The sequence below is a fragment of the Canis aureus genome, chromosome 12, assembly GCF_053574225.1.
Source record: "Canis aureus isolate CA01 chromosome 12, VMU_Caureus_v.1.0, whole genome shotgun sequence".
NCBI lineage: Eukaryota > Metazoa > Chordata > Mammalia > Carnivora > Canidae > Canis > Canis aureus.
This window is the reverse complement of record NC_135622.1, coordinates 28,428,562-28,450,383: the sequence shown is the minus strand read 5'-3', so window position 1 is coordinate 28,450,383 and position 21,822 is coordinate 28,428,562. Positions and strand designations below refer to the sequence as shown.

At 41.0% G+C, this 21,822-nt stretch overlaps 1 protein-coding gene across 1 annotated transcript in view; it reads left to right on the top strand.

Moving 5' to 3' along the window:
- The window catches only part of MERTK (MER proto-oncogene, tyrosine kinase), a 111,864-nt gene that overhangs the window by 71,402 nt on the left and 18,640 nt on the right, over nt 1–21,822 (top strand). Inside the window, exons 8-14 of the mRNA XM_077843310.1 lie at nt 2,444–2,595; nt 10,299–10,452; nt 12,839–12,992; nt 15,450–15,535; nt 17,240–17,335; nt 18,021–18,101; nt 21,335–21,427. Coding sequence (XP_077699436.1) covers nt 2,444–2,595; nt 10,299–10,452; nt 12,839–12,992; nt 15,450–15,535; nt 17,240–17,335; nt 18,021–18,101; nt 21,335–21,427 — 816 coding nt within the window. The remainder of the gene's footprint in view (nt 1–2,443; nt 2,596–10,298; nt 10,453–12,838; nt 12,993–15,449; nt 15,536–17,239; nt 17,336–18,020; nt 18,102–21,334; nt 21,428–21,822) is intronic.

The following is a 21,822-nucleotide window of genomic DNA, read 5'->3' as shown; positions in this document are numbered from 1 at the left end:
AATTATACCTTCTTCATCTTTTCAGCTTTTCAGTATATGTTGACATTTCTTCTCCACTATTAATTAACTCTGCTTTCCCTTATGAGTTTATACTGTTTTAAATTACTTACTGTCATCGTAGAGAGATTTCAGGAAGAGCAGACATAAAGACATGTTGAGTTGGCCATGTTTACCCATAAATTCTACAACAGATTTTTTTTAAAGATTTTATTTATTCATTCATGAGAGATACAGTGAGAGAGGCAGAGACACAGGCAGAGGGAGAAGCAGGCTCCATGCAGGGAGCCTGATGTGGGGCTCTATCCCAGGACCCCGGGATCACGCCCTGAGCCACAGGTAGACACTCAACCACTGAGCCACCCAGGTGCCCCATTCTACAACAGATTTGAAACTATGTGACTCCGTTCATAGCACAACTTTAGTTATATGACATTTCCTAAGCAGAAATGAAGGTTAGAGTACTCTTTTGTTATCTTTTTGGGCATATCAGAAATATATAACTTATTCTCTCCTAAATACAAGTATAGACAATAGTAGTTTGGTATATATTATTGCAATTGTTTTTATTCTTTATATATATATATATCATATATATATATATTCTTTATATATATATATATCATTTTTATTTCTAAAATAGATTATTGTTCATACCTTTTTGCAATTTGATTTTTCCCTCCATCAGATATTTTTTTATGTCAGTACACATGAACTACCTAATTCTTTTCAGTGGCTAGGTAGTAAGTATTCCATTGGAAAGTCTATCGAAATTTATTATATCATATTTATTGACTGAGCATTACTTTTATTCTTTTTTATGCTTCAGTAAATGTAATACTACCTACAGGAGAATGTTCTAGATTAAATTCCTGGAAATAAAATACTTGGTCAAAGAGCATATTGTTTTCAGGTTTTTGTTTTTTTTTTTTAAGATTATTTATTTATTTATTTACTTGAAAGAGAGAGAGAGTATGTGAGCAGGGGAAGGAGCAGAAGGGCAGGGAAAGGGGAAGGGAGAGAATCACAAGCCAACTCTGCACTGAGCACAGAGCCCATCCTGGGGCTCGATCTCACACCCCTGAGATCATGACCTGAGCTGAAACCAAGAGTCAGACACTTAACCAATTGAGCCACCCAGATGCCCTCATATTATTTTCAATTTTAGTAGATACAGTCAAGCTCCTCACTCCCAAAAAATTATCTAGTAGTGAACTTGACCTGTTTGCCAAATTATTTTGTCCATATATATGATACATACATACATTATTTTCAAAGTGCTCTAACTTTTATCCTTGTGAGAGATAATAGACATTCTGACGTAAATGGGTATGTGACATAAGCAAAACTTAACTATAAGCCAGAGAGTGATTGAGGATCTCTGGATGGCTCAGCAGTTTGGTGCCTGCCTTCAGCTCAGGGCGTGATTCTGGAGACCTGGGATCGAGTCCCACGTCAGGCTTCCTGCATGGGGCCTGCTTCTCCCTCTGCCTGTGTCTCTGCCTCTCTCTCTCTCTCTGTCTCTTGTGAATAAATGAGTAAAATCTTTAAAAAATATATATTTAAAAAAAAATAGTGAAAACCAGAGTTAAATTTTACATTTTGACATCCAGTAATTACCATTTGATCCTCTGGTCTTCAATAATGAGATATCTTACATATATCTAAGATATATCTATATATGTATATATATGTATATGTATGTATGTGTGTGTGTGTGTGTGTGTGTGTGTATATATATATATATATATATATATACATTTTTAAAAATTTATTTACGGATCATCAGTAACCTGCCTTTGGACTTTGAAATGATGGCTTCCTTCTGATCTCTGCACTGTTCCCTGCCTTATACATCTCCCGTGACACAGAACTGATATCCAGTCTGGTTGATCTTCCACCCCACAGGTTACTACTGGAGAACCTGTTCAAGTTCTGTCCAGGAGGAGTCTATGAATGCCATCTACCTCCTTTCCTGCCTTTCCTTGTCTTTGTGATTTTAGTTTGGAAAGTGCTTATGTTTTAAAAACTCAGGTACTATTTCAGGGGTGCCCGAGTGGTACAGTCAGTTAAGCGGCTGACTCTTGGTTTGAGCTCAGGTCATGATCTCAGGGTCCTGGGATCAAGCCCCTAGTTGAGCTCCATGTTATGCACTGAATCTGCTTCAGGATTTTCTCTCTTGCCCTTCCCTACACTTGTTCTCATGCATTCTCTCTCTCTTTCTCATAAATAAATAAAGAAATCTTTTAAAAAATAATAAAAATTCATGTAGTATTTCAATGCTCCTTAACTGAAAAGAGGGTGAAAATCTGCTATTAAATTCAGTCTCATTTGAATGCTTTCCACAGAATGTTCAAAAACCAAACATTCAGAAACTGAGAAGAGAATGTACCTCTACATACTTTGCTCTGTGGTTCCTCATCTTTCTCTCTTTTTTCTCTTATAGCCCCATCAGTAGCACCTTCGAATGTCACTGTGTCTCTGAATGAATCTAGTCATAAGGTGGATGTCAGATGGATCAAGCCTCCAATTAAGCGGCAGGATGGGGAGCTGGTGGGCTACCGGATATCTCACATGTGGCAGAGTGCAGACACTTCCGTAAGTCTGAACTCTGAAGGAGTTCACTGGTCTCCTAGAATTTGCTCATTTAATACTGTTGTAGAAGCTTTTGTTTTGTTGTGAGAAGATCGGGTTTTATTGAATGAGGCACCTTTTCCTGAATAGTTAAAAAAATTCCAGAGAAGCTTTGGGGCTTTTCTTCCTGACTCACTCATCCATTCATATATGTATTCCGTAAATATGTTTAGGACCCATTTCCATTATCACTTGATTCGTGACTTCTGGGAACTTGGGCTCTTGTAGGAAGATAGTTGAGAACTACACATATAACCATAGTGGAAGGTCAAGAAGCTATACAGCTTAGCAGTCCAGCCATTCATAGCCCCTTGGAAACTCCAGAGGATGCTTTTCTGAAGAAGAAAGTCAGGGAAGAACCCCAACCTCATAGAGAATGGCAAGAGCTAGCCAACCTCCAGAGGACAGGGGTAAACCAGCAACAGGTTACCTTAATGCAGCTCCACAGGAGTAGGGATGATGCCTGCATGTGGGTGGGGAGGCAGCTCCCAGACAAGTTCCCTTCCCACTTGGGAAAGGAAGAGAGTTGAGATGACACTGACTTCTTTGTGACACAGGGCATCCTTGGAAAGGCAGATACACTGACCTCATCATCAGGACTGTCTCTTTACCGCCATCACGCAAAGCAGACTTTTTCCTGATCATCCTAGCCCTGCAGATAGATCAGATTTTAGCATCCTCGTGGCATTTGTGGAGGGCACCACATGAAAAGTAGTGCAGATACTTGGCAGGAGAGAGGGACAGAGCCAACAGCTGCCCCCGCCAATGATGTCCAAGCTTCATTTTAGTCATTTTCCACCTCATGTCATCCAACTTTTACTGAAACTGCTCTTTCCCTAAAGGGCAGTTGGGATTTCTTCTCCTCCTTCTCCTGACTCAGTTTACCTCTCAGGAAGCAGACTCCTGGAAGCAGTAGGTGATGGAAGTAAAGGAAAAAGAAGAGGGCTTGAAGTCCATGATTTTTTATGCCTCAGAGTGATAACAGAATGTTGTTTGTACAAGTCCAGTCCCTGCTTAGGAGTGTTGCAGCTACCAGAGAAGCCTCTTATTTCTTGGTCTTTTGTCCCAAGGCCACTGTGCAGAGTGCTTATTTGATTAACTGTATCTCTACACTGGCTGAATCAGGGGGATCAAATGCTTCTCTCAGAGAAAAGCTCCTTTCACAATGCTAAACTGTCAACTGTCCATGAAGGTCCATTAATTGTATTTGGGTTCAATAGGATTTTATTTTTCTCTGGTTGGCAGAAGACAGTATTATCAGCAGGCACTTGAGAGGTCTAAAAAACAAAAAACAAAAAACAAACAAAAAAAAAACCAGTTTGTTTAAAGAGCTGCAGGTCATCCTGTAGTTGGGGGAATCCATTCCTAGAGAGTTTTGGAATTGGCTTCTAAAACCATCATTGTCGTCTTGGCTAATTCAGAAGAAAATTAGAACAAAGTGAAATGGTTACAGATGTTTAAGGGAAAAAAAGCAAAGTAAAGCCTTTTTTCTCACCTTGCATTGGCAAAACTACCTCTCCACCATTTTTGTTAAACTTTTGAGTCTAAAGCATCTTACCAGTAAGTATGAATGTCATATACATCATTATGAAAATACTATTGCTATGAGATAAGAAGCCATATATGAATGTCGTATACAACTTTAGGATTTGCACTAAATCCTAAAGTTTTCACCTCCTTTCACATCTATTTACATTATATTCCTATTTACTAAGTGAGGAGGGGGCTTCTTTATATAGTGCTTCATCATTAATAAGTCAGTAACTGTTCTGTTTCTGAGATGTTCTTTTTGTGCATTAAAAAAGTTCAAAATTAAAAAAAAAAAAAAGTATCCTTGACGTCTCCTTCTAGCGTGGGTGAAAGCCACTTGTTTGGCAGGGATCTCTGGAGCTGAGGCGCGTTGAGGGGCAAGGGTGAGGAGCACCTCACGCGCTAAATGCCACCCGCGCCCCGCTGCATTGCGCCTTCTGGTCGCCCTTTGTTCAGAACAGTCCCCTGTGCGGTGAGAACAATACTGCCACAGTCAGGACTGTGACCTTTCCAGTCATTACCTCCTCAGAGATGCTGGATCACCCCACTGAGAACCTCATTTGCATTGTACTCTTGCTATACTTTGTGCATCGTGATGGTCTCGTGACAACAAAGGACTCAGTGGCTCACTTTACTTAGGATAACATTCTCTGGGGCAGCTAAGATTCAAGCTCCTGGACCACAACTGGAGGTAAATAAAAACACTCAAGAAAAGCCAAGCCTGGGAGAACCCTAAAGCCCCTGCCCGAAGTGAGGTTTGAAATGACCTCTGTACCTGTCACCTCTGTCTCCCTTCATTTCAGGAGAGCAAGAGTTAAACACAACTTCATCTCAGAATTGTCCTCTCATTTCCATTTTTAGAAAACTGAAACTAAAGGTGTATCTTCTCTGTGCAAGGCAATGAATTGGATATTTTTGGAGGATATTCCCAGGTGTGACTCTAACAAAGGCGGTTTTTTGTAGGCAGTTTCAGAGTTTTCTTGGAAGTTATCTTTGGGTGGGTTATTATCTCCCCCTGTATATCACTTTCAAACTAGGAAACTCCTGATATTTACTGTATGCACATTTACTATATCTTGACCTTTTATTCTTCCATTTTTCTTTATATCCCTTGCATTCCAAACCCAAGCTCAAGATCCAAAAGTTGGGATCAAGTGCAATCTATTCTCCTTAAGGTTGGGGCCATGTCTTGCTCATCTTTGTACCATCCGAGCAGAGGACCTTGTTTTCTAGGCATTTATGATGCTGGACTTGATACATGGACCTGAGTGATATCCATGCCAGCTGGAGAGTTTCTCTCTGTGATGGGACAGCTTTTTGATGAGTCTGGAGTAGTATTTCCCATCCATTCCCACTCCTATAAGTTGTCTGTAGACCTTTCATGAGAAAAGAATTCAGCAAGCAAATAAGTTTGTAAAATATTGTATAGTATACCCCTTTCTGGAAGATCCACAGTATATACTGGTAAGTTTAAGTCTCTGACATTTTTTGGTAAATAAGGCTGTTTAATTTTGACCCTGAATTGCCCATATGTTAAACAGAGGCTCATTTTTATATGTGTTATTCTTACAAAGCTCATTATTATGGGATTGTGGCTCTAATGCTGGCTTAATTGTGTTTGGAAAGGGTAGAGATGTTAGATCAGAAGAAAGTTTCATAGCAGATTATTACGGGTCTAGAGACAACACAACATATAGAAGTAACCTCTTTAAAGACCTAGAAAAGCCACAGCACATGCAAGGATTCCTTCCTCAGGCCTAGACCACTGCCTCCTGACAAGATGCATGCCTGGATTTTGGCATGTGCCCGCTGCCTCTTCCTTTTCTCATTGCTCCCTGTCACTCACAGAGGATTTGAGCTTCTGTCACATTCAGGTATGAGGACTAAGTGAGGTTCTCGTGGGATAGGCCAGCCAGGGGTCTGGAACACTTCTGAAACCCAATGAATGATCAAGGATGGATGGGATATTTGGTCTAGAGGAGAAACCTACAGTGGAGATAAATTCTCTTAATCGGTCAAATAAACTTCTTGGTTTGGGGAACTAGACAACCTTGATCATTTTCTCTCATGTATCAAGACTTGAAAGATACTGCAAGGTCACTTCTGTAAGAGGGACCACAGAAAGGGAAAGGTGATCCACATAGAGCACTTTATAGGTGGTATAGGAATAATAATAACCACCATTGATTACTTACTGTGTGCCAGACCGTGCACTAACTGATGTACCTATAGGAATTCATTTAAACCTTAAGAAAACACTGAGAAAGATATTATTACTTTCAATGTTTACTTGAGGAAACAAGTTCAGAGATGTTCATTAACTTACTCAGAGTCACAAAGCTTAGAATTGGTAGCAATGGGGTAAGAACCCATGCTGGACTGACTTGAGAGCCAGTGCTTTTCAGAGCCCACTATTCCTTCCCAGATGCCCTTGGCTTTCTTCATAATACAGTGCCTCTTGCTTAAATTCTACTCTGTGGCCTCTTAGCAAAAAGAAATAGGAACAGGGCATGTTTGAAGAGTAAGATGCAAGTTTTGCACAAACCCCTGTGAATGTGAAGCCTGCTAAGCAAGTCACCTTTGTTGTTGTAGGATGACAGAAACTTTTATCTCACAGTGCTTTCCCATGAATGTCACCATTCTTTGAGGCAATAGGATGGGCCTGGGCCTTATTCTAAATTAGAGTTATGAATTACAGAGCTGTGAATTCTTACAGAGTTGGTTGGAGATATTAAAGTCTTTGGATAACTGGAAACCAATACCTCTGCAGTTGCCCTAACTCTAGTACCTCTTAAGAGAAGAAAGAAATTGTGTCTCCAGAGATGTGCTATTACTTTCCCCAGCAAGCACGGTCCACGTGTTTTCTGGGTAGGTAAAGTTGTAATCAGATGTCATATTATAAATCTGATTATTACCTGAAAAGGCTCTTAGATTTTTAAGTCCTTGAGGTTCCAGGCCTTTGTTGTTGAAGATGAAAAGCTCACAGAATGAGAAAGACGTAATAGCCCATGGCGTGTGCCCCAGGACCTGACCACCTCATGCCAGGAAAATGACCACACCTTCTGTGCTTGGCACCCTGACATCAAGAGAGATAATACACATAGGAGTGGCTCCTACATGTGTCTGGTTTTATTTTTTATTTTATTTTTTATTTTTTAAAGGTTTTATTTATTTATTCATGATAGAGAGGCAGAGACACAGGCAGGGGGAGAAGCAGGCTCCATGCCGGGAGCCCGACATGGGACTCGATCCCGGGACTCTAGGATTGCACCCTGGGCCAAAGGCAGGTGCCAAACCACTGAACCACCCAGGGATCCCCTTGTGTCTGGTTTTAAATGGATTTCTTTGTCAAATTTCAAAATCAAAATCAAAATCAATATTTGGGGGCAGCCCCAGTGGCCCAGGGTTTAGCACCACCTTCAGCCCGGGGTGTGATCCTGGAGACCCGGGATCGAGTCCCAGGTCGGGCTCCCTGCATGGAGCCTGCTTCTCCCTCTGCCTGTGTCTCTGCCTCTCTCTCTCTCTCCCTCTCTCTCTGTCGTGAATAAATAAATAAAATCTTAATAAATAAACAAACAAATAAATATTTGGGGATATGGATATGGTCACACCTCTCTTTACATATTTGGCATCAAAAGAATATGGATAAATTACATCCATTTTTTAAAACAGATCATTTTGGGGGCACCTGAATGGCTCAGTCGGTTAAGCATCTGACTTTTGGTTTCGGCTCAGGACATGATCTCAGGGTCATGAGATCAAGTCTCGTGTCAGGCTTCATGCTGGGTGTGGAACCTGCTTGAGATTCTCTCTCGCTCTGCTCCCAACCCTCCCCCCTCCCGCCCCATCTTACTTGAGCACTCATGTAGTCTCTCTCTCTCTCAAAAATAAATACATAAATAAAAACAGGAATCATTTTTGAACTATCATTTAAGGGGCAGCCCAGGTGGCTCAGTGGTTTGGCGCCTGCCTTCAGCCCATGGTGTGATCCTGGAGACCCGGGATCAAGTCCACCATTGGGCTCCCTGCATGGAGCCTGCCTCTCCCTCTGCCTGTGTCTGTGCCTCTCTTTCTCTCTGTATCTCTCATGAATAAATAAATAAAATCTTTTAAAATAAATAAATAAATAAACTATCATTTAAGGATATTCTTAGAGAAAATGATTACACCTCTACTATAATATTTATCATCCATCTTTCTAATCACTACTTCAGCATTATAGCTCCAGCCCTCAAATGGGAAATTTTTTAATGTATTTCCAAAACATATTAGCTATAAGCAGTGGCTGACATCATTTCCGTACTTCAAGATTCAGAGTGATGACACCAGCAACCATGATGATACCATTGTTAATAACTTAAGGAATGAGAGGTAGAAATTTCAGAGTTCCTTCTCTGAGTTTTCATAGTAAGTTATAGGACCTATGTGAATAGATATTATCAACTACTGTTACATTTATTTCCCAAAGGACAATTTTGTTTTAGAGTACCTCTTCTTCTTCTGGGGATTTAATTCTTTCACAATTATGCATGTCCTTTAATCTTGAGATAACTCAAGATTAAATGATGTCTTATATTTGAATCCTGGCAGTTGAAAAGCATGAAGCTGGAAGCAGGCTCAGTGGCCCTCACCAGGCATGACATCTTTTGCACTATCAGGAGCTTTTAGGTAGTAAACTGTGTAGTAGACATGTTATTTCTCAGCTGCCAGCTGGACTCACTGCAGAGCTCTCGTTTGGACCATGGAATGGCTCTACTTGATTCGTCCCCTCCAAATTAAATAGAGAATGCCAGCAAACTCATAGTCAAAACTGGGTTTGCCATAAATAAAATGCTGTATGTCTAAAAAAAAAAAAGATATTGCCCAAATATACAGAAAAATCTTAATTATTGTTTGTTGACTTAATAAAAAAAAATCAATGACAGATCTCCTTGGCATGCAGCCCAGTGGCATAGAAAAAACAAAAAATTATAAAGCCCTGTTTTCCCCTTTTATCCCTTGTCTGAGGTTATTTCTGAGTCCTGATGATCACTGCTTGTCTAGATTTAGAAAATCTCTGGGCGGCTGACCCAGGTACCCTCTTGGTCATTAACGATGGGACTGCCTTCTCCCTAAGGGCTGAGCTGACCGCACCCTGCACCACTGTTAGAAGTGATCAACAGGAGACAAGGTGACCAGGGAATAAAGTTGCCACCTGAACCAGGCCCCTCCTCATTGTGATCCACACCCATACCGTATGACACTTCTCTCTTTGTTTCTGTGAAATCAGATTGTCAAAATGCAGAGATTAAAGACATGTTCCTGGGGGGGGGCCTCATTTCAACCTTCACCAGCCCTCTGGTTCCCATTTGAAAAGCCAGCCCCCAACTTAAAATTAGTTTCTTACACCATAGGACAGCATGGTTGAAGTTTGGAAGCAAAGGGGAAAGTGTTATATAAGCACTCAAGCCTGGTTTTGGGTTTCTTGTGCTCTTGTTGTTGTTGTTGCTTTTTCCAAAAATCATTTCCCCTATGTTTTAATGGCACATGTTGCATGGCAGTGGTTATAAACCAAAATAAGTAAAAGTGAAACCAGACTTTTGGAAATTGAGAAAATTGTGCATGTATCACACAGGAGGGGGAAAAAAAAACAGTATCAGTGTCCTCCTCAAAGTAGATTTTAGTCAAAACTTTTATCATTGCAAAGAACAGGAGCCCATGCCTGTGGGTTCCAGGAAAGTTGGCAGGCAGTCAATGTCAAGGTACAGTGTGGCTCTTGGGCTTTATACTGTGGTGTTTCTGAGGGCAGAGATCTCTAGGGGGGGCATTAACCCTAAGCCTAACTCTTGCCATCCAGCTGCCTCTGCTGCATGCTCTTCCCTTCCAGGGGATTCTTTACTGACCATTCTTAGTGCCATGCCCTCATAGCCTTAGTTGGCCCAGGCTCCAAGGCCTGAGGTTGCTGTAAGCTCATTCTGCATCCCTGCCCACCTTTTGGTTAACTATGGCCTGAGTAAGGAAGGGATGCGGTGGAACCACAGCTGCTGCTCCCTGGGATGTGGGTGGGACGACTTCCCTCAGAAGAATTGTGGGCAAGCAGGCGACGTCCCCTTGGCACCTCAGAATTTCATCTCCCTTCCTTTCTTTTCTGCCCCCAGAAAGAGCTGTCTGAAGAAGTTGGCCAGAATGGCAGCCGTGCTCAAATTTCTGTTCAAGTCCACAACGCGACATGCACAGTGAGGATTGCTGCCATCACCAAAGGGGGCGTCGGGCCGTTCAGTGACCCAGTGAAAATGTTCATCCCCCCACACGGTGAGAGCCAGGTTCCTTATCAGCTGATAGAATGTGTCAGTCTGGGCGGTGCTCTGATTGCAACAGTGACCCGTTGGCAGGGGCATCTGGTGTTAAGAATGATAAACAAAGGGCAGCCCGGGTGGCTCAGCAGTTTAGAGCCGCCTTCAGCCCAGGGCATGATCCTGGAGACTCGGGATCGAGTCCCGTGTCGGGCTCCCTGCATGGAGCCTGCTCCTCCCTCTGCATGTGTCTCTGCCTCTCTCTCTCTCTCTCTCTCTCTCTCTCTATGTCTATCATGAATAAATTAAAAAATCTTAAAAAAAAAAAAAAAGAATGATATACAAAGACCGAAGGAAATTTTTGCAGTGATAAAGATAGTTTTCTCATATACCACTCCCCAGAGCACTGAGACCTGTGAGTCCTCCCACTACCATTACTACTGATGGGATTAAGTTGCGACAAAGATTATTAGTCCTTTCAGAATACCAAATTGGACTTGGCCTACTGAGGTTAGTTTAAATGATGTCTACATGACCGTGTACATAGATAGGCAGTGAGGCTCATCCGTAGAACTCTTAATGGGCTCTGTTTATTTATGTGCTAGTGTTTGTTTCCTGTGTTTTAAGCTTCCTGTGATATTAATCACTCAAGCTTTGGTAATGTCTTTCGTGATCAATTGGTACAGAACACGAATCATTGCCTACCAAAGCTGTCCTTACACGGCATTGGGCTCACTGAGCTAAGTGGTCAAGCCTGTGTGCTGCCTTCTGTGTGTTGTTGGAGTGTCCTCTGGCAAGGTGCCACCATGGTGCCCCCGTGGCCCCAAACACTGTACTTGCTTCTGTAGTCCAATGGATCCACCTTTTCTGACTCTCACTCCCCCATTAAACTGCTGTCATAAACTCCATGCCACAGGCATCTCTATTGATGTGATTTTTGTATTTACAAGTTCTTGCCAAATATGATTTTTGTACCTGTACCAGACAGCACTTGGGAGTGAGTCATTGAGTGCCTGTCTGTGTGTTTTAGTGACCTTCAAACATGCTGAAATGGAACCATTTTACAGTTCCTGCAGCCCATGGGCTGTGTGGTAGTAGTAACTGGTGGTGGCAAGCAAGGTGTGTCTACCTGGTAGAAATTCAGAGGTGATAAGATTCTGCTTCTAAGGGCACAGGTTAAAAAAAAAAATCAGACTTTAAGAAGACAGAGCTTTCACCTTTATACATAACAAACTCAAACATTCTACAAAGCTGGGCTATTCCGGCAATCCTTGCTTTGCATGATTCCAACATACATACATTTCAGCTACCACAATTTGGTTAAATAATACTAGTTTCCCAATCACGTGGTCCGAACTTGAGTTACCATCAGGTATTATCTGTGAGTAATTGTGTGAAGTGTAAACTTCGCCTCTAGCTGTCTAGTCCACAAACCACTATGTAAATAAATAACAGATGCGCATTGTGTTCATGGCTAGACTTATCAGTTGTTTCGAAGTCTCTCGGTGGCTGGATACTGCTCTTACTAGATGCATGTGATTTGAATAACTTATTCAGAGGCATCTAGTAAGACCTCTAGCCATGTTGCCTCCTTATCTCCCAGGAACACACCACACAAGACTTTATAAAAATAAGTTACTGAAAGAGAGAGTCCGTGAACAAAGATAAAGTGCAGCAAAGAAAGTGCAGGAAAGAAAGGAAGAGTGTAAGTGTTGAAGTGAAATTTGAATTGAATGTGGAGTTATGGAAGACACAACTGACCAGCAGTCAAACACTGCTGCCATTTGATTGACTAGCTCTGCAGCCAGGGAACACGGTGAAGGTGACTTTACGTGAGCGAAGTGGCTATGCCAGAAAGAAGATGGCCCCGAGGAAGTTAAACTAGCAAAAATCTTCATATAAAGGAACTCTCACAACATTGAAAACACAACATTGAAAACATAAAGGGTAAAATGTTGGGAATGAATCCAAACCCAGAAAGGAGTATGAGAATTCTCCAGGGCATAGAAAATATATTCTTGCTATATCATAAGTTATGTGACCAGAAGAACAGAAGTACTATTCAAATCACTCTGGATCAGTATTTTACAAAGAAATGCAATTTTTTATTCTCAATATTTCTAGTGTCTTAAATATGAGTAAATATGAGTTTTACCATGTTTTTCAATTCCTTACACATTCATAACTGATGTGAAGTCACCCAGTGATTATTAGAATCACTGTGCATGGTCCCTGCTTGCACCATCAGAATGAGGACTGCCTGCGTATGTTGATCACAAAATATAAAAGGACTAAGTTCTAGAGCTTTTGACTGTCTTCTTTCCCTATTACAAGCCAACATGTCTTATGTATTCTAGATCTCAAAGAAATGTTTTCAATTATTGATTCTGTTGGTATTTTACTAGGCTGGGTAGATTTTGCCCCCTCGTCAACCCCAGCACCTGGCAATACAGATCCTGTGCTCATCATCCTTGGCTGCTTTTGTGGATTTGTTTTGATTGGATTAGTTTTATATATTTCTCTGGTCATCAGAAAAAGAATCCAGGAGACAAAGTTTGGGTAAGTGTCCCAGCTTCAAATGTTTTGCCTAGGGTTATCATGTGCTTGTTATGCCAACTCATAATGCCTCTCCTGCTGGCTCAGCTCCTCATGTTGTGCCCAGCTGGGTGCCCTGTCTTATGTCCATCCTAGGGGCAGGCAGTTTCCTTGCCTAGGCCAGTCCTACAGAGGCAGCCAGCAGTGAAAGCTGGCCTTAAAAGGGGCTCATTTATGGAGGAGAGCATTAATAGGCCTTCAGTATTCAAACTTACTTGCCATAAAATGAGGATTTTAGTTGGAAGACTTCAAAATGATGCTAATTCTTTTTTAAAAAAACAGATGAAATGAGGTACCTGGGTGGCTCAGTCAGTCAGGCAGCTGCCTTCAGCTCAGGTCATGATCCCAGGGTCCTGGGATCGAGCCCCATGTGAAGCTCCCTGCTCAGCGGGGAGTCTGCTTCTCCCTCTGACCCTCTCCCTTGCTTGTGCTCTCTCTCTCTCTCTCTTTCAAATAAATAAATAAAATCTTTTTTTAAAAAAACCAAACATATACAGATAAAAATGCTGGAAGGAAGTTCACCAAAGCATCAGCAATTCTGGATAAGTGTGGACGATTCTACGTTTTCTTTTTTTGCTATATTTTATACATTTTCTGTAGTGATCAGTTAGTTTTCTAATAGAGAAAAACTTTATATTTTCACACTCAAGTGTAAAAGAAGTTCTTGTTCTGATTTTCTATACATCTGACTTTTATAGCAGTAGTCCAGTATCAACAAAAATGGGCAGGCACGTGAAGGCAAGCTAGGAAAAGAAGGGTATGTATGCAAATTTGTTTCTGACTCAGTTTTCTACTCCAGTGCCTCTGTAGTGAATTTGAATTTCCACGAAATCCAGTTTACCACTCGTGGGACAGAGGAAGAATTCTGTAAAAGGCAGGTTGTTGACAGCCTAGAATGGGACAGAGTGAGGGAAAGTGAGTGACTCTGTTTTGGAGGGAGCTGAGCAACTTTTGTTCATTGCTACATCTTAGGAATGCTACTATAATGTTCCACTCCAGGACTTTCCATTGCCATGGAGGGGGGCTTGAGAGTGGAGGGTAGACTACCCTTTATTTGTGCCCATCCTAGTCTTAAGGGTTGGGTACCTTCAGTACTTACTAACTCTATCCTTATCATTATTATATCTTAGTATGTAGATTCTGACTGTTTTAAAGAAATGACAAAATCTGATCTAAATCCTGAACATAGAGTTGACTGAAATGCACCCCAGAGTCAAGGTGTGGCTCACTGTGAAACAGGTACAGAGAACCTCTGCAAAAGTTGTAAGATAGCTCAGTAAAATGTATTGAAGGCCCCCTAGGTGATAGCCTGGGTACAAGACTGAACCAAAGCAAGCACTGCTCCTGCTTTCTGAGTGCTTACAGTTAATGGAGAATCACGCAGTAATCACAAATAAATATAAAATGGCAACTGTTAAATCCTTTATTTTATAAAGGGAAATGTGAGAGTGTATGATGGGAGAATTTGACTGCATTAAGAAAGTCAAAAAAGGTTTCCCTGCAGAAGTGATCTGAACTAACATCTAAAAAGGGGCAGGTATTCATTATGTGAAAGACAAAAGGAAGAGGATTATAGCCAGAAAGAACAGTACATGCAAAAACCCTGTGGTGGCAGGGAGCCTGGCATACGAGGGGAAGACACTAGACTAGAAGATATGATGCTGGGTTCTGGCATCAGTTCTGTCACTTAAATAGGACATAGTTATTTTTCTCCGTTTCCTTAGTGTACTCTTTGGAAACAAGTCAACAAGCATAGCCCACACTTACCAGGATGAGGAGTTCTACTTCCTTCACCCTTGAAGGGCATAGTATCCACATAAAATATTTAGGGTTCTTCTACAAAACTTTGTCTCTACACCTCATTTATGCATTCAATCATATCATAGTAGTATGGACTCGTGGATATTCATTTTATACTTTGGATTATAATCCAATACTAGTTTATTTTATTGCTCAGACTGTTACAGCTTTGGCCATTGGGAACTTCTCAGTTGTTCTGTGTTCTTTTTTTTTTTTTTTTTTAAGATTTTATTTATTCATTTAAGAGATGAAGTGCATGAACAGGGGAAGGGGCAGAGGGAGAGGGAGAAGCAGGCTCCTCAACTGAGCAAGGAGCCCCATGTGGGGCTCCATCCCAGGACTCCAAGATGACTTAACCGAAGGCAGATACTTAACCGACTGAGCCACTCAGATGCCCCTATTCTGTGTTTTTGATAGTACTTGGACAGAGTTGTTTTGATTTCACCAAGTAAGCCTGAAATAGAGCTAGGGAAAGAAAACTATTTCTCCCAATGGGAAATGCCTTTGTCATAAAAGAGGCGTTTGAACAGACAGTGGTTTGGTGACATTCTTGTAGAATCAGCACCTGTTCAGGGAGCCCTTTTTTAATAATATAAGATGTCTTTATTTTTATTCACCCAGGAACGCCTTCACAGAGGAGGACTCCGAATTAGTTGTCAATTATATAGCAAAGAAGTCCTTCTGTCGGCGAGCCATTGAACTTACCTGTAAGTTAACTTTCATTTCCTTTTTCTGATAAAAGCTAAAGTAGTTAAGAGCAAAGAAAGAACAAGTTAATTGACAGGTTTCTAACAAAAGCCAAAGGAGTCAAAGAATGGTTATTTTTAACATGCAAAAAGTCTTCAGAAACCAGCAAGTAGATAGTCATACCTAACCATATGCTTCCCTGGTGGCTGGTTTACTGGAAATCTAGAGCGGGCCTTGAGGTGAAGTGGCCAGGGTTCAAGACTCCTAACACCGCAAACAGGAACTCATCACAGTGATAGCAGAAGATGTGGTTAGAGGTCAGAGATTTAAAGAAAACAGCAAAGCAGTTGACATATCTCTGAACTTATTTCCTGCTTTTTTGTGGCAACCAACTCAGAACAATTTGCCAGCATACTTTATAACAATTATGGTTTGAGTTTTGAGGAATCGAACTGGAGCCTTCTAGTGTGAAGAGTGAGAATAAACAGACAGCTGTGTTCTTGATTAATAAAGAAATAGTGTAAAACGTATGTCCAAATATTTATCAAATTCAAGCTTCTGGATATTTGCCAAAAACAAAACAACAACAAAAAACAAATATAACTATGATAGAATACTAGGTGCTATGAAAACAAAAACTCGTTTGAGGTAGAATGTTTTTTGTTTTTTTTTTTTTTTACTTTTCTAGTTTACAAGTTTTGACTTTTAGATATCTGTTCTTATATTTAAAAAAAATTCTTCATTGAGACCAATTTCTTTCCTTTATTAGAGGACCATTTGGGTGAAATTTTTTCTCTAAGAACTAATGTGTCTTTCCTAATTACCTACATTTTTTTCTTTCAAAGGCTTTGTTCATGCCTTAACTATGGAGCAAACTGAATCATTTGCCAAAGAGTTATTGATGGTTAATTCCTCTTCTTGGTAACACTTACTGTTGGTGCTGCATACTGATACCTTATAGATAGAAGATCTTATTTTCCACTCCCCCACCCCCTGAGTCCTCAATTTAGCACTTTTTTTTAAAGATTTTATTTATTTGAGATAGAGAGCACAAGCAGGGGAGAGAAAGAAGCAGACTCCCTGCTGAGCAGGAGCCCCATTGTAGGGCTCAGTCCCAGGATCCCAAGATCACAACCTGAGCAGAAGACAAATGCTTTAACCTACTGAGCCACCCAGGTGCCCAATTTAGCACTTGTTATATCATTATAATGAGGTTCCATATACTATAGGTAGAACAATAGCTAGTTCTTTCAATGTTTCCTATAGTTTCTGTGGCTCCTTTGCTGGCATGGGACAGGGGAGGTAACCCCATGGCTCTTTTTTATATTATAGTTAGGGACAAAATAGCAAATACTCCACCAGAAAGTGCCTCCTTGACTATCTTTCTTCCTCCTTTAAATCAAGGCAACCTCCCCCCAAACCCCCACTCTGCCAACCTGCAGGAATCTGCTTGCTGGCTGCTGCTACTGCATAGTGGGAAGAGAAACATGGTTCTGATTTTAATAATCCTTCAGAAATTAATCTTGAACTGAAGAATCCATTTTACTCATTTTAATCAGAGTAGAATTGTGATCATTTATTATAGGCTTTTTGTGAGGAGAGCCACGGGTATGAAATGAAGAAAATGTTTAACTCTTTCATAGAACTGTATATATAATTTTAATTCTATTCAAATGAAAGGGAGCATACTGACAGCTCTTATACATACTCTCACTCCTTTATAGTGCGTAGCTTGGGAGTCAGCGAGGAACTGCAAAATAAACTAGAAGATGTTGTGATTGACAGGAATCTATTAATTCTTGGAAAAATCCTGGGTGAAGGTATGTAGTTTACAGTATTTTTTAAATACGTATTTATTATGTAAAATACCATCTTGTGACTTTAAGTTACAAGACAAACAGTTCTATTTTATAACTTACTAAATTGAAAAAGTAAATGTGTAAATACTGGTTTTTGAAACTCAGATTTGGCATATGAAAAGGGCCTCTACAGTGCCTTGCACATGCAATAGGCCCTTAAAAAATATTAATTCCCTTCCTTCATTGAAAAACATGCGATTTATTGGTTGGTTTCTTATATACTCTAATTATCTCTAGTTCTTAAGCTTACTGTTTTGGGCCCTTTCCTAATTATTAAATAGGAACAAAAGTAAAGATACATATTTAATTTGTCAAACTGATGGTAGGATGAATGATAATAGTATTTCTACTTTATAAATGTCAATAACATGTTCCATGTTGCTCTGTAAGTGTCTTGGATTGGCTATAATTCCTAATAAAATGACAAGCTAAGCCGAGCATGATCCAACCAAGCTTGTGACAAGCAGGAAGCTAGTGCATGGCTTGTGTTCCTGGTTTGCCAATGTGGGTGGCCCCAGCAGGCTCTGCCCCGCTGCCATGTATGGGTCACTCTCAGGCCACATAAAAACAGCAGCTGGGAACTGTAGTGTTTCTGTGGTGGGGGAAAATTCCGCACAATCTATATAGATGATGTCTTACTTTCCAGGAGAGTTTGGGTCTGTGATGGAAGGAAATCTAAAGGAGCAAGATGGGACCTCTCAGAAAGTAGCCGTGAAGACCATGAAGTGTGAGTTATCACTGATGAAATACCTTCCAGTGGGTATGGGCAGTTGCTTCAGTGACCTTGTACTCTGTAAGGCCAATGCTGGGGTTCCTGTGTCATGATCTCAGTCACTGATGTGTCGGAGGGCCACATCCAGAACACTACGGTCACAGAGGGAAAGTGACCATCAGGAGCTCTTCATATATTCTTATACTCAAGGCAGTTATATTTGTTATCTATACCACACCTTCCTCACTGTATCTTTCTCTCTCTCTCTCTCTCTGGACCCTCTCCCTCTTCCCCTCACTCTCATCTAATAGAGCAAATGACTCCAAAGTAAAGCATGAATTTCTGAGACAGGGCCAACCTGGTGGCAGCCTCTGACCCCCCCAGGGTTGGTTTGGCTGATCTGGCCAACTCGGTGGGATCACTTCCTCACTTGAGGATGATTGCATAGTCCCCAGGAAGCTGTGGGCTGCCTGGAAGGTAAATTTCTCCAAGAGAGAAGACATATTGATGGGTCAAGGGCATGTGAAGAGCAGTGATCTCAAGCTGCCACCTCCAAGCAAGCTGAGAAGAGAGCCTGCAGCCAGGCCTTATAAGTCATCACCAAGAATCTGTTTTTATCCCGTGAGCAGGAGAGCACCAGTAAGAGTCTAAAGCAAGTGAGGAATAAAAGCAGATCACATTCTAGAAAGTTCACTTTGGTGACAGTATGAAGGAGAATGAATTACAGTCTTGACAAAGACAGATGCTTGTTAGGGCACTCTGTGCAGTTGTCTATCTAGATAAGGGACCTAGGCTCAGAGGTCAAATAGCTTAAAAGGCAGAAGGTTGTGGTGGACTTTTTTATCACCATGCATTGACCAGGCTGCAGTGACGGAACATGACAGCAATTGCCCTCATGCTCTTCCCTAGGAAGTACATTTCCAAGGCCTGGGGATGCAGGACTGTGTAAGCTTTATTCTTCAGGTGTCCAGCTGGGCACCCACAGAATAGACCGTGATTGTTTGGCATTTTACGTATCTTCACAATTCATATAGAGAGAGATTATTTGGTGCTTCATTTGTTAATGTCTTTAACAATGCTTCCTCATTTACCCCCTGTATATATCCAATATTATTTCTGATTAAGGAGTAAAATTGGTTTCTTCCTAAAATTTGAATTCATTATTTCCTGGGCATTGAAACATAAATTAAATTACAAGGATGTAGTGAGACTTTTTAAACAGAACTGGAGGGTGAAATTTTAATTCAGTGACAAAAAGGAATCTTAATAACCAACCAGTCAGAGGGGCTGGTGCCTTCTGTTTTCCAAAGCTTTCTATGTCTATATAATGGCCAATACTTATGTAATACTCCCTGTGTGCCAAAGGACATAATAGTCATTCCTATATTTCATCAGGAAAACAGGAAGAGGAAATCAGTGCGACTAGGAAGTAGATTCAAGTATTATTCCCTGGAAACCAAGACACCTGCAGTTAGTCACCGGAGCTGAAGCTGGTACAGAGCCAAGTCCGGGTGCTGAGCCACATCCAGCGCCGTTCCTGCCCCTTGCATTATTTTATTTGAATCTGGTCCATGTACAGTCTCCTTCCATTGTCCCCAATTACTGAGTGGAAGGTTTAGGGAGCCTTGTAAGGGGGCTAGGCCTGAAATCTGTTTCCTCTCTGGCTTTGACTATGCTCTTCTTTGACTGAATTAGAATAACTTGCATATGAATTGCATCTGTGCTCATTATCAAAGATTGAAAGAGTTGTCTCTGGCCTCTGCATCCCTGGCTGGTGCACGTTTGCCTGGCATGTTGGTCACTTGGGGAGAGGTGGGGGAAGGAGTGCAGAGGATTGGAGGAGTTTGCAGGCAGTTTCCACACACCTAGTTGTCTTAGCAAAAATAATAGGTGAGGACAAAGGTAGCAGGCCATTTTGCAGGTCTATATAATTGTTTTTTTTTTTCTTTTTCTTAAATTTGTTTTAATAGAAAGGTGAATGTATACAAAGCCCACAGAATGTATGGACACTGCTAGATGCACTCACCGTGATTTCAGGGAAAACTTACTAGGTTAAAGCAAATTCCCTAAGGCATGCCTGGCTTTATGTTTGTTTTTCTTTGTTTTTAATTGTAGGAAAATACATATAAAATGTACCATCCTAACCATTTTTAAGAGTACAGTCCAGTGGCATTAAGGACATTCACCTTGTTGTGCAACCATCACCACCATCCACCTCCAGAACTTTTTTCATCTTGCAAAACTGAAACTCCAGATGCATTCAACAACTTCCCATCTCCCCTGCCCCTGCTTGCCCCTGGCTACCACCATCCTCCTTTCTGTCTCTGTGAATTTAACTACCCTAAGTCCCTCAGAAAAGTGGAATCACACAGTACTTACCTCATGTGGTTTACATCACTTAACATAATACAGGATTTTAGTTATCTCTCTCAAGTTGGCTTAATCCCCAAAATGGTATGGTGTGGAAGTTGGGAAAGTCTGTCCAGTTCACAAGGCATGATTGAGCAACCAGCCTTGCAAGATAGAGAAAAAGCATGTGTTCTTTCCCTTTTTTGAGGCAAAAATAATTGCAACAGATCAGTTGCATTTGACTCTCAGGGTTTTTGTTTTTTTTTTTAACTATTATACTTTAATTTTTAGTGGAGTTTTAGGCTTATAGAAAAATTGGGCAGAAAATACAGAGCTCCACCCTTTCTCTTCACAGTCTTCACTATCTTTAAAGTCTTTCATCAGTGTGGTGGATTTTTATTTTAAAGATTTTATTTATTTATTCATGAGAGACAGAGAGAGGCAGTGATATAGGCAGAGGGAGAAGCAAGCTCCCTGCAGGGAGCCTGTTGTGAGACTCAATCCCAGAACCCTGGGATCACAACCTGAGTCAAAGGGAGATGCTCAACCACTGAGCCACCCAGGTACCTCAGTGTGGTGGATTTTTTCCAAATGATGTACCTATGTGATACATTATTAACTGAAGTCTATAACTTACATTTAACATTCACCGTGTACTGAACCTTCTATAGGTTTTGACAAGTACAGCAGCCTATATGCACCATCACAGTATCATACAGAAGTTCCACTGCCCTAACATCTGTGTGCCACCTGTCCATTCCTCCCCGCCCACTTGTCTGTTTCCTGTTGCTGTAGTTTTGCCTTTTCCTGATTTTACTTTTAGAGAACAAAATTGCTCTTACCTTTCCCTTTCACTGAGTAAATTATTGGTGCCTACCATTTTCCATCTTTTCTTTTAGTGGACAACTTTTCTCAGCGAGAGATTGAGGAGTTTCTCAGTGAGGCAGCGTGCATGAAAGACTTCAACCACCCAAATGTCATCCGACTCCTAGGTAACTTCAGAGAAGTGTGGGATTGGGGGGATAGCGGGGTCTGGCTAATCCACTCCGTACCAAAGGAAGAGTCTCTGGGGCAGATAAGGTTATACTTTGTATAACCCACAGGAATTGATAATATTGAGTTTTTTACCCCAAAGACTTACTACAGTTATATTTTCTGAGGCTGACGGTAGAAATAGGCTTGCATTATCTGGACACTCCAAGGGCTCAAGAACACTTAGCATCCACAGAATTCTAGGTGACTATGGGGTAAAACAGGGCCCCCATGTTACTCCAAGCCAAGACAAAAGCTTATGCTAAATTATGTTACAATTTTTATTGATTTAAGGTTATCCATGAATCAAATACCAGTGCGATAAAGCTGTCAAAGTAGACAAATTCCATAGATC